The following is a 13454-nucleotide window of genomic DNA, read 5'->3' on the forward strand; positions in this document are numbered from 1 at the left end:
AATGGCAGGGGTATATAGAAAAATGGCTACAGCATCTGCAATTTTCGATGACAAAACACAGCTTTTAAGGAAGTCTGAATGTTAAGGGCATGTCCCATGCGTGGATTTTTCGCTATTTATCCGAATATTCATACGTTGCCTGAATATACGGCCATGACCAAATATTCGGAAATTTCCGAATATGCGATTCACGAATCAAATAAGAAAAATATTCTATTCGTATTCAAAACCTCGAATATTCGCACACCCCTAATTATTTATATCGTGTAGGTCACGGTTCCTCCTTTAGGTCTGAAATATAGAACACATCCGAATTATCGGCGTCCGAAAAATCGGTCAGCAACTACACTCTGGACCTTTTCATTTTAGTAGTTGCCTCACCGGCGGATAGAGGGCGCTGACACACTCGGCGCCATTAGGTTGCTTCAATATGGTCAGTTTCGGTTTGCTGTTTTACGTTGTTTTTGCTTAATTTTGTGAAACAATTATTTTCCTTGGTAGCACACAACCAATGAAGTAGTGGTAGTATTTAGCCACTTTGAGGACTACGAGGTGTACTTTAGCCTAAATTGCGGGCTCTTTTTACCAACTACTTTGATATATCTGATTATGGTCGGTTGCGAAACGCCTGACTGATGTACAGGGAAGTTACCATCGTCTGCGGCCGTGCCCGATGACACCAGTTTCCAGTAAAACAAACTAATGAATAGGCTAACACATGAATGTAAAGAAGCATATCGACTGTTTGATTAGCAATGTGCTGAATCAGCCAGAACAGGTAAACTCGCGAGTCTACTACTCGCTGTTTGGTTTTCGTGGGCACCCAACATTAAGTGAACTTTGCAGACTAAAAAAGTATTGTGTGATGACGCAGATAATTGACATAACCAAGTAGTATAATCTCGGTCTTTTTTTATTTTTTATTCAGTATTCGAGCATGTTTTGACAAGCCGAGTAGGAAATTTCTTAAATTATCAACCTTGCTAAAGTAATCATAAGCAGCATTTCGCGATATTGGCCTTAGGAAATAAATTATTTTTATATGAACATTTGCTTACTCAAGATATAAGTGACAGGCCCGTCACATTAAACCTGGCATTTGCCTTCCGTAAAATTGGCCAAATAAAATTAAAGGGCACAGGAGGAGAAATACCTCGGAAAGTTTGGCTGAATTCTAGCGCTAGGCACCATTTCACGGACCTGTGTGAACAAATATTTATTTGTTTGAACAGATTCGCTTTGTAAATTTCGGCGTCGCCAGCCACAAAAAGGAAACCTCTATTAGCCATCGACAATCCTGGACAGAAACAATTGTTATGCAGTTTTTTTTCGGCATCAATTATTGCTGATTCCAGATACAAACAAAAAATAAAACAGCGAACGCAAAAAAAAAAAAGAAAAAGAAAGAAAAGGCGCCATTGCTATTGCGCATTCGCCAAACCCAAACCGCGTTTCAAATTTGCAAATGGAAACAATGTCATTTATTTGTGCACGCTGTTCTAAAACTCGCCATGTTAAGTGTCTGTGGTACTAGTTTCTTACGCGGATAGTCTCAACCTTTGTGCTAAGATTAATTAAGTGGATGGCACTGGTTATCTAAATATAACCAATAAATCATTTAAATGACCATCGAAATGGGAGCGAGCACAATATACACTTTTTAAACTTCATAAGTAAACCGGCCAACTGAATGTTTACGTCGCAAAAATAAATTGAGAACCTCAAATACAAGTATGTGTAATATTATGAACAAACAAATCGCCTGATGTTGTTGTACCATTACTTTTAGCCTCAGATAAAATACAAGTTAAACGTTCGTTGTCTATCTCCTTTGCGAGTTTCCTCCCATAATCAAAAGAAACTGTTTTCGATATATTATGAATACAAATAACCATAATTTCAGGAAATACAGATAGACTCCTTGCGCTGACTATTCTTGACGCCTTCCGATCCTAAATGTGCAATATAAATATACGCGCTTCTTATTGAGAATGTTCCGTCACTATTAGTTACAACCTTCAGTTGTCATAAGGACCTTCGAACCCTTGTGATGTCGTCGTCGTTGGTAGACGTATCGGACTAGAGTTTCCGAAGTAAGGCAAGAAAGCGCGGTGAAATGCGACGAAAAACACGAATATGACGCATCCGCCAAGGCGCAGAGGGGAGAGCGGAGCAGCAAGTTGAAGCAAACTAATGGCTGCCGCGTCACGCGATTCCAAGATGGCAGCGCCCATGCGGAGGAGGATGAAAAGGTCTACAGAAACCTTGACACCCCACTGCGGAAGGCAAACTCAATTACAAAGCACATACGCCACTGATGTGGTGACCCCGGAACGCATCTCCGGCTGCTGCATGGCATCCTACATCACCCGAGCACCGCAGTAATCCGAAGTGGCCACAAAATACGTCGGAAGAACCGGCATGCCACGGTACGTGCTGCTGTGACCCCGAATTTTGATTGTTAAAGCACCAGCAAAAAAGGTGAACGGAGACAAGTGTCACTGCCGTCGGAGTGTCTCAATCCGTGGCAGCTGTAGTTTCAGCTGACCAACCTACTGCGTGGCGAGCTGCAGCAGAGCAGACATGGTTTGACGAGACTTCTTGCTATGCTACAGTATAGACCACTTACAACGTAACCGCTTATAGTGCAGGACCGGGTATAACGCGGCTTTTTTAAACCACCGGTTCGCCTCCCATAGAACTCCATGTAATTGCATACCGCTTAATATGCAGGCGCGCGAAGGGAAATAACGGTTATAGTGCGGTTTCTGGAACAGCCCACCGACCGGCGCAGCGAGCACGCTTCCCTGTGCGACACTAGATAACGGCGCCTAACGGCGCCATGGCGATGGCTGCAAGCGGCACTCGCGGGGCAAGGAGCGATGAGAGAGGCTTCAGTTGCCATAGCAACGGAGGGACGCACGCACGTGTCGTTCACGTGCGTGCGTCCCTCCGCTGCGCTGGAAACCACGACCAGAGTTGGTCGTGTTGGAAACAACCGCAACGACAGACCAATTGCAGGTCGAGGAGAAGTGTTTGCGCGCGTTGCATGCCGGTCTGCCGGTCGCAGGCCGGCTTCTATCCGCAAACATGGCGTCGGTTGTGATCGTCAACGTAGACGGCGTTCGTTCTGCGTAAAAGCGCTATCCTTGACTGTGAATTTTCGTTGCGTGTCGCTATGATAACCCAGCACGTACTAGGAGGGAAGATCCACCTACTCGTGCGGCGATCTCGTGGTGGCACTCTCAAGACGGCAGAAACGCCCGTGTCGTCGTATTTGTTTACCTCGACTACAGTGGTGCTTTCTAAGCATTTGTGTTTTCAAACATCGCCCAGATTTCTTATTTGCAGCATTTCATGCCTGTGCTCAAGTTGAAGGTATTACTGGCGCGTAGCGTATAAAGGATTCGAATTTTCACGCGTTTTCATCACCGGAGAAAAGTGATTAGGGTTAGCAATCCTGAACGCTCGCAACGTCCGTCCGCAACCCGCGACGGCAAAAGTCGCTCATTTCTTTCAAAATGTGTGACACACTTGAGAGAGAAGTGTACTAGTCCGGTGAAATAAAGACTTTCCTCAAACTAAGCTTTATTTTTCATCTAACATAAAATAAATTCTTTTACAATGGTTAAGTTGTCTCATGGCATGTATTTTGGCCTGAAAAATTGATGTTTTTGTTGTAGTGCGGTACCGCTTACAGTGCGGATTTTCGCGACTCCCGCGACATACGTTATATGCGGTCTACACTGTAGTTCGGCACGGTGCTGAGGCCCAAAAGATCAATATCTGGTAGCGCTTGTCCGCGTCCCCTTCTCCGTGTTCTCCTCCGTTTGCGCGTGCAACAAAGCAGAACGGATGTCGGTCGTACCCACCTTTGTCGCCGTGCCGCCACTAGGATTGCAGTTATTTGCGACATTACACAACAACAACGTCCCCGGCCTTACACCGAGGGTACAAAAGAGTGACACAGTAAACACGTCACAGTCGGTGAATGGTCCAGAGTTCAGGGGAAGCTTCTCCCTCCTCTTTCCACTTTAGCAGAGCAAACGCCTGGGCGGAGGTGACCTCGTCTCCAGCGCTCGCTCTGCTAAAGTGGAAAGAGCTGGGAGGAGTTTCCACTTCACTCTTGACCCGTAGCCGACCTTAGTCAAAGGCATTTCCCGGGCATTGCACCACCGTGGACGCCAGTTAACTTGCGGGCGAAGGCATACGCAGTACAGTGCGCAGACTGCCGTACAAGACCTTGCAATCAAATCACTCTTGGCATCTACCGTAATTTGGCTGTCCAGATCGCCCTTTTGCGCTCCTGACCGTTTTAGACGACTGCGTGCCCACTCACCGCTTGTGCCTCCCTCGTCTTCTATGTTGCAGACCCGCTGCTCCCCGTTGGCCGGCATGCACTGCTTCTCCATCAGCACTGCGTAAGGCGGAGGAGTATACAAAATGAATCAAGTAATGGCAGAGCTTCTCTACGGTAAAGTCAATCTTAAAGGTTCAATACACTAGTCAGTGATCCAAATGCCTCCAGGATTGTTTCGACCTTACCTCTACACTATTAATATTCAGAAGAAACTTATTATAACAGACACTTTTACTACAGACTTTTGAGGTGGATTACGACTGCAGTCTGTTCTAACCAGTGACACCTGACAAAATGTTAGTGGACATTAGAAGAGAGTTGCTTTATGAAAACTTGTGAACTTTGAAAAGGTAGTAGCAATTTTTTATTAAGCTGTACTCGTGAGGCGCCGAGCGCGATTGCACGAGTTTGCAAAATGGATGCCACCGCTGCCGGACCAAAGCAGCGTGACGTCTGAAATAATGACTGCCTCTGAAGGGTCTGCAATAACGGAATCGTGAACTACTTAGAAACTCCCTAATATAGTGCCTTATATCCAAATATATGTTAAAACAGAATCTGTAATTCCCGATTATTCTTATTAATATATCAGTAGAGCGAGCTTATGAAACTTTTTCTCTCAAGTGAAGTAAAATTAAGGGATCCCCGCAATGCTGATACGTGCGTTTGAGGTAGTGACCTGTCAATCTCGTGTAGTACAGATTCATTTATTTCTGTAAACTGACTATACCTACCAACTACAACAACCAAGATATGTAGAACTGCAACTCCAACAAAACAAGCATCACTTAAAGGGACCATGAAGGCAGTTTCGAAGTTTTATTCGACGATTGAAATGGATGTCAGGCACGTCTCAGATACTGTTGACCAAGTTCTAGCCCGAACAGAAGTTTGGGTGCCGCACCAATCGAGCAAACAGGCGCGGTAATAATAGCGCCGAGAACGATGCCTGAGACCCCACCGAGGAGGCGGCAGAAAGGTGAACTAAAGTGCGCCGAAGCGTGACGACAACGGGCTCCTCGTCTGGCGATTGGTTCAAACGATAGACGCGCTCTTGGTTTCGATTTCGGTAGTGAGATGTAATGAAAAAAGTTTATTTGAACGTTAGATAATATTTTGAAGTTGTAGTTGGGAATTAATAGGTTTCATACCGTGTATAAAAGCATAATCTGAAGCGATCCCTCCGTTTGTCACTGGTGGAACGCATCCCGCACTGCTACCTCAAGCCCGTGAACCATGGACAAAAAAAGAAAAAAAAGAAAAAGAGGTGCGAGCGCCGGGGGCGGCGGACTTTTGGCTTTGGTTTCGTGCGTCGTCTCGTGTTCGCTCTGCGAACTGGTGTCTTACCAATCATGCCGCGTTTATGTGCAGTAGTAGGTTGCGCGAAAGGTCGGCTAACGACGTGCGGTCGATCGGGCGACGTTAGTTTGTATAAACTGCCGACCGATGCAGCAATGCGCAGCATTGCTGCATCGCCCTCGTAAAGCGCCAATCCAGAGTTCCGCGTCCTTAGCAGCATCTCCCGTTCAGTCGGCGTGAGGTCGCTGAACGGGAGCTCAAACTCGTTTCCGAGCGCGGCGTAGTCGTCCATTTCTTCCAGGTTTTCTTCACAGACCGCCGTGCACTAGAGCGAACCACGGGAACCACACTGAGTGTGCACTAAATGCTACCGATGCCGACAGTGCTCCCTGACGTCACTTCTCTTTCCAGAGGCGAAAAAGGGAAGAAATCTGAATGTTTGTTTCGGTTTCGAAAATTTATTTGCAGGTACAGAAATAAGAGTCACAACGTTCTAGAAACAATTGTGTGGCATGCCAGGACCCCAATGCTTTCGAAAACACCTTCTTTACAAAAAAAAACAAAAAACGATAAATTGCCTTCATGGTCCCTTTAAGTACCATGAAATACCGAGCAGGGACCCACCCAGAAACTGGATATCGTAATCGGAAAAATATGGGCATGGGTGCTTGGTAGGTACGACAGCAGAAATGCAGCAGGGTCACACGATAGGGTAGGCTCTTGTTCGACCCAATGGAACGCTCTGGGAGCGGCACAGCAGTCTAGAGAAACCCCCAATCGTTAAAGCCTTCGCAGCTATCTCGTCAAATCTGCTTCGTGCCTGCACTTTCGCGTCGAGCTTCGCTGCTTTGCATCAAAACATGCGCTTGAAGCTTTCCTCGCACCCGATTCTCACAAAAGCAGCCGACACGGAGGAGCACATCGGTCAGCTCGGCGACATCGGAAGCCTGCTGAGGTGGGCGCTTGCTATGTCCTTCGCTCATATTTCAGACGTTTCAAAAGTAAAGGTGAGCATTTTTGGCAACATGGGTGCATGCTCGGCATTTGTCAGTAGGACGTCCTCAACGACCTCGTCTGCTACACCCAAATGGTCCACACTAGAAAGCTACTTGCAACCACGGCAATCTCAGTGCAATGGCGCCGCCGGCTTTACGACGCGCCAGAGTAAAGTGTGGACGAAAAAGTTGGACCGAACCGAGAAATCCGGAATAGGTTACAGCAGCTCGGCGACAGTTTCTACGAAAGTTCTGGCACATTGCTAAGCGTGCCGCTTTTGTTGTCGCGCATTGCCAACCTCCACCTTTGAGGCCCACCTTTGTCGATGGGCGGGAGGTGGACATAGATGACGATGGTGTTCACGTGCCGGTCGAGGATCTCGAAGAACAGGGACTCCTTGAAAGGCTTTTTGGCGTCTTCCCGGTCAAGGAACTCTATGTACACCTGCATGGAAGGGTAGACATCGTGACTAGGGCAACCTCTCATTGTTAATGCATACTGTGTTTGCTCGTATAATGAATGCATTTTTTTTCCCTCAACAGAATGACACATATTTGGGGATTAACAATTCACATTTACACACTTTGCACAAACATCGTTTTAGCAGCCGATATGGCACGGGAGGGTACAGTGGCACATCTCCACAGACGAAGGTGCACCCACAGCTGGTTGTGGGCACGCCACAGTCACCATGCTCTATAAATTGTGAATCTTTTTAATGGCATTCTCCCCCCAAAAAATGCTTTGCCAAAGGAAGAGCACCTTGTGAAACTCACTCAGCAAGAAGAGCAACACGACCATTCTTAGGCCTAACCCCTTTCACGATTTCACTGTCCAAAAGCGGACCACAGACGACGGCGTGTTTGTTGACATCAATGCTCAATGGGCTTGGTGGCTGGCTGAGTTGCCACAAGGGGACAGTTTGAGACTCGAGGAGTCGAAAATTTGAGGTGTGTTCATTATGCAAGTAAAATAAATAAGTCAAAATGTTGATGCCTGCTGTGGAGGGTGCGTTCATTATGCAAGTAAATACAGTAATAATAATGGTTTCAAATATTGTTTTTGTTGCCAAACCCTGGATGAATGGCGCTAGTTGTCGAAAAACATTGTACCAAAACAAATCATCCTCGAAGTAAGACGGTTATTAAATTAGCGAGATTCCACTGCGCTGTCCCTCATGTTCCACAATTCAAGGAGAAAAAAAAAACGTGTCACAAATTGCCCTGCAATTGTGCTGCTACGTGAAACATTCCTGGTTTAGCTCCAGTGGTGCTAAACAACTAGCGCTAAACCAAGTTTCTGGCGTGCTTGTCCCAATTAGGCTGTTTAAAAAAAAAAACTTTTATCTTTGCAGTTATCCTTTAAGGCCCCAGAGTTTTCCGCCACGAGGCAACGCCAACGCTGCGAAAGCGGCTGGAAAGTCCTCGTGACAGCCAACGCCGTAAAAAGCCGCGCGCTACTCACTGTGTTGCTCTTGCCGAAGTCCTCGTGCTTGAGCAGCCGGGTCGGACAGCTGAGGAGGGTGAGGTCGGTGTGGAAGCGCTGGTGCACCATGCGCATCTCGGCCGAGGGCAGGGCCAACTGCTGCGCCACCTGAGCCTTGAACTCTGCCACCGTCTGCGACTTGAGTCCCCGCACCACCACGGGACGGGCAATCTCCTGGCTCTCCAGCACCACCACGTGCACCTTCACCGTCGTCCCTGCAAGAGCGTCCCGGGGCGACACCTTGTACGGCGCCCGAGACACGACTTCGACCCGTCTGCTTAGCGTCCTATACCATCCTATACAGTGGAACGTCGGTCATTTGAGCCCGAGGGGGACCAGAACTCTGTTCGAATAATGCAAAGTTTGAATTACCCAAAATTTCCTTTCAGAAAACACACAGGACATGTTAGTCTGAATCAACCGCAAGTTTGAATTAACAAGATTCCACTACCAACGTTAGTGGTAACATGCCAGTCCGAGACGTGCCCCAGGTGCCGTCGTATGAGAACCCAGCCGCAGAGACCCATCGTCTCCGCACCGCAATCCCGGAAACCCGGCCTGCGTCGGCTAACCTGCCCTCGCTCACCGCCTTTCTTGTAGGGCTGGAAGGTCTCGTGCGGCCCGCGTATCTCCAGCAGCAGGTCGCAGTGGTAGGTAGACTTCACTCCTCCGAGGATCTCGCCGATCGTCTGGTCCTCCTGGTCCTCGAGGGAGCACTCCAGGGACTCCGAGCAGTCGTCGTACATAACCAGACGGCAGCGCTCCAGTGGCACCACTCCTTCCAAGCCCATGATCTGGAGGAGACGTGGCAAATTCCCTTTAAATGCGCAGCATTTACGGGGCCGGCACTTGGCACTTTCTGGTCAGAGACTGAGATGTAGGCTTGATATAGCGTGCAATTGGCGATAGCTCTCGGAGCGGGGGCTTTCCTCGGCGTGGGCTTGGCAGCGAAGCGTTCTACGCGTACTCCATTTTCCAAATCGTAGTCTGCAGACTTCGCACGTTTGAAGGCTGAAATTTTATGAGGTGGGGACTATCTACAAGTTTAGACAATGCGAAAATTATTATTTTTTTTTTTTTAAGATTGTGCATTATGACGAGATATGACGGATTTTGTGAATGACAGAGTATGTTAATGATGATTTATGTATCATACTAGCTTCTTTGTGACCTTATGCAGCAGGCATTTGTCAAGGTGTGCTGTGTACGAGAAGTTTTTACGTGCCAACGATGCACCGGGTGAAGACCATTTAAGAAAAATCTTACATACCGTATTTGCACGAATATAACGCGAGTTTTTTTTTCGAAATTACGTGCTCCAAAATGCACCTCGCGTTATATTCGGAAGCGAGTTCAGCCACGAGGCGCGCAAGTCTGGAGAAAGCCAGAGGAGAAAGACATCCCTCCGGCTCAATGCAGGAGATTGGGTGGGAAAATAAATTGGGGTGTGGGAGAAAATTTATTAGCTATTAGGCCACGTGAAGGGGACAATAGAAAACATAAAGCATTTTTATCGCTTTTGTGTTTGTACAACGCGCGCACGCTGCAGAAACTCAGCGCGCGTGCGCGCCATGCGGGAATGCGGGCACTGGCCAATTCGAGCCGAGCCAAGCCGGGCCAAGTCAAGTCAACACAAGCCAAGCCAAGACCACCGACCGCGTTTACGCAATCGTGCAACACGGGGCATTTGTTTATGCAGAGGGACCAGAACAAGAAGTGTGATCGTGTATCGGATTCAGCAGTCTTTTTTCTGCCTGCGCATGGTTTAGTTTCTGCTGGAGAGTGATCTGGTGTTTGTGTGTAGGTGCTCCTGCTTCGTGCCTAGTTTGGATTGTGGGCTGTCGAGGAGCTCGCACGGAAGAAAAAGGAACTACCAGACAAGCAGCTGCCGTGCTGCTGCTTATCTGCGTAGTCGCCAAGTGGATTGTAAACGGAAGGACCTGAGCAGTGAGGATGAGTGCTGTCAAAACATAAACTGATATTTCTTCTATTTCCATTGACTTTTCACATCTGCTATGCCCCCGAGTGCGACAAGTTGACGCGGCCTCGGCTTGCGTTATAATAGTAATAATATTTTTTTTTCTTTTTGAGGGCATCAAAACCTGCCCTCGCGTTATATTCGTGGTCGCGTTATATTCGTGCAAATACGGTAGTCTGCACAAGGACTACAGTCTGGAAAACATGGCATGAGAAAGGCTCTTGCTTGCCGACTCTGTGCATCACCAGAGTGGTGCAGGAGCGACGACGTTGAGTGCAGCGAGGTGAAGAGGGAGGGGCCAGGTTTGCAGGTACAAAAGTAGAGCACCGGACACAGCAGCGACAGGAAGCCAATCAGAGCGCCAGTTCAAAGGCAATCCGTTCGGTGTGGCACATATTGTGAGCAACTGACCCTTGTTTTGGGTAGATGCGAGGAAAGGGTTCCAAATGCTACGCATCCGAAACGCCTTTGGAAAGTGCCAGAGGCGGCCAATTCTCCCCATAGAAGGTACATGAAAACTCGACGAACGTACCTGATGTGCGGTCTGCGTTGCCTCGGCCAGGGACGAGTCCTTGTGCACCTTGAGCCTCATCTCCTGCATCGTGTGTCGGCCGGGGATCAGGCAGAAGAGCTTGATCTGCAAGACACCCGTGACCGGAAGCCGGCACGGCGGCGTTAAAACCACTGCCGACCGGTGGCACCACTTTCGGAACGCCTACCACAGCTGCATAGCGAAATTTCCTAGACATTTTTTTCTAATGTCTCCTACCTATCTCAAGAACGATCCTTGACAAGAATGACCGTGACACTAGTTCAAGCTGTCTTCGAGGCCACAGTCAGAGGTGACCTAGACTGGGCGTCCCAGGTGCATGGGCCCAACAGGCCAAATACAAACCTAAAATAGTCTATGCTGGGTCCTTGCTCCCCATCCTGTGGCCGCATACGTCATCTTACAAGGTAAAAAGTCAAAGTCAATCTTTAAAGTCAAATTCCAAGGTGACCTTGAGTGGGGGAAGTGGATGAGCTCATTAGATCACACCCAAATCTTACATAGCCTACCCTGGGCCCACGTTACACAGCCTGTTCCCGTAGGTCGTCTCATAAGGCAACTGGTCAAGGACATTCTACAGGACACAGTCCAGGTGACCTTGACTGGGGTTCCAGGTTGACAGGCCAACTTGGTCACTTCTTAATCACGCATAACCTACACTGGGCCCACACGACTCTCGCCTTGCATGCTACATCGAGTGGTATTCCAACATGTCTGCACAATACAATGGCAGAGCAGACGCTAATAGAACAATGAGCTCGGACAAAGGCGACTGCGTGATTGACAAGGTTCTGCTCCGCCCAACCTTGACCATGGAGCGCTCCAGCTCCTTCTGCTGCCGCTCCCGCTCCTCGGCCTCCTGCATGCTCTTCAGGAGGGCCTTGAGGTGCTCCGGGAATTCCTCGGGACTCATAGGCTCCGCATTGGACTCCTTGTCCACCTTGCGGTACATCAGCATGTACGCGTTCGTGGAGCTGCGGGAAACCACAGTGGATGTGTTGGAAACTCACAGATTAGACCCCCTATATGTTTAGACAGCGAGAGGTTGGGCTACTTTGACGTACGGCAACACTGGCTCACAAAATAGATAACAAACGTAGCCGATGCAGAAGACTGCAAACCTTGTGTCTTTAAGGAAGGACACTACCCAAAAGGGTCAACTTTTCAATCTTGGGCTTAATATGAATGAAATTTACAGTATAGACGCTTTAAACCCGCGCCAGGTTGAGCCGCCATTGCCGACCTTCACTTGTCTTACCGACATGTCGAGCCATTGAAGCAGGCGCTGACAAACCTCCACAAAGGCCTATGCCGGGAAGAAGAACACAGTAGCACCTAAAGTGGCAGTAAGCTGACCTGATGTGGCAATGATGAAGTGAAATAAATGGAATAAGATGGAACAAAAACTGAAGGTCGGTTATGGCGCCGCCCATGCACAGCTGCCTGAAAGAGTCTATATACTGGAGGTTGCGAGGCAGAATGCAGTGCAAAGTTCTATCTGTGTTCAATAAAGCTTGGGTCTGGGATAGTAGGTTTTCATTATTTTTTGTTCTGCGCTGCTGAAGTTTAAAATCTAGGACAGTTGTTAGTTGCACCTTTCGTGCGTGAGTAAAGAAAGTGTCGTCCTTCTTCGTCCTAGATTGTCGACTTTATCAGCGCAGAAAAAAAAATATAATTTCATCTGTGTACATCCATTGTGAAAGCAATGTAGCTGTTGTTATCAGAAACACACCAACACTGTTTAGGAAAACCATATTTAGAAAGCTAATGTAATACCCAACATTTTTATTCACTAGATATGCCATAGAATGCCTGGAAATTGCAACTGTGAAAACAAAATTTCCCAAAAAGTAATTTATTTTATGCCAACATTGTGCTGAAAAATCAAAGAAACTTTTTGCCTTTTATGCATTGTCGACAAAATCTTAATGTCTTTTATAAAAAAATATCCGCAAAGTAAAAAAAAAAAAAAACAATGCCACAGTCGCATTGACCATTAAATTTCAGTTAAGAAAAAGAATCAATGAGCCTTCCCCTTTGTCACGCTGCCAAACGATAGTTTTCCTAGAGTTAAAATTATGCCAAAATGTGGAATGGAAAAAAAAAACACATTCAAAGGGTTTGAACTTCTACCTTTTCTTTAGCATCAATGGACCAAAAATAATTTATAAAAAATAACTATGCAATGTAAACAAATGAAACTTTCTGAGAATACTTTCGAGATAGTGGTGGATACAAATATGTAATTTTTCAAAATCAAATTTTTTTTTTTTTGCAGAATTTTTTTGTTTTGTTTTGGGGGTAGTGTTCTTTATTATCACACACTGCGCAGTGGTGACTACACGATTGCAGGCTGGTCTGATGCCTATCTGGATAGAAACAGATGTGTCACATTGAACTCTGACCGTTTACTACAATTATTTCTTCCGGAAATTCCACAGCCTACATCGGCGAAGGAGAGAAGGGGGAGGGAGTTTGACTGCGTTTTGAATGCGAAAGCATTAACTGTCCTCATGGAGCGAGCCGACGTCATCGGTTTTGAAACCACGCCAAACGGCTTTAAAATCCTTCTCCAAGTCAAGCCGGCTCCCATTCGCCGGTTAGCCATGGCACCTTTTACATCGCTTCGATCCCATTGGCTAGAGCGTGCCGACCAGGCTCCCATTAGCCAAACACGCAGTACCAGGTCAGCACCAGTCAGCGCGCCAACACGCGTAAGCAAGTATGATGTACATGCTTTCGCATTCACAACTCATAAAGAATGCTTTTAAAGTGAGTACGAGGAC

General features: G+C 47.2%; 1 protein-coding gene across 1 annotated transcript in view; it reads right to left on the minus strand.

The window, feature by feature from the left end:
• LOC115309616 (ubiquitin carboxyl-terminal hydrolase 47) overlaps positions 1 to 13454 on the minus strand; it is a 78164-nt gene that overhangs the window by 29974 nt on the left and 34736 nt on the right. The window contains exons 14-19 of the mRNA XM_029967884.4: positions 11474 to 11642; positions 10651 to 10755; positions 8727 to 8934; positions 8120 to 8355; positions 6973 to 7099; positions 4340 to 4417 (exon numbers count right to left, since the gene is read on the minus strand). Of these exons, the coding sequence (XP_029823744.2) occupies positions 4340 to 4417; positions 6973 to 7099; positions 8120 to 8355; positions 8727 to 8934; positions 10651 to 10755; positions 11474 to 11642 (923 nt within the window). The remainder of the gene's footprint in view (positions 1 to 4339; positions 4418 to 6972; positions 7100 to 8119; positions 8356 to 8726; positions 8935 to 10650; positions 10756 to 11473; positions 11643 to 13454) is intronic.

Source organism: Ixodes scapularis, unplaced genomic scaffold, assembly GCF_016920785.2.
Source record: "Ixodes scapularis isolate PalLabHiFi unplaced genomic scaffold, ASM1692078v2 PGA_scaffold4__175_contigs__length_147842914, whole genome shotgun sequence".
Lineage (NCBI taxonomy): Eukaryota > Metazoa > Arthropoda > Arachnida > Ixodida > Ixodidae > Ixodes > Ixodes scapularis.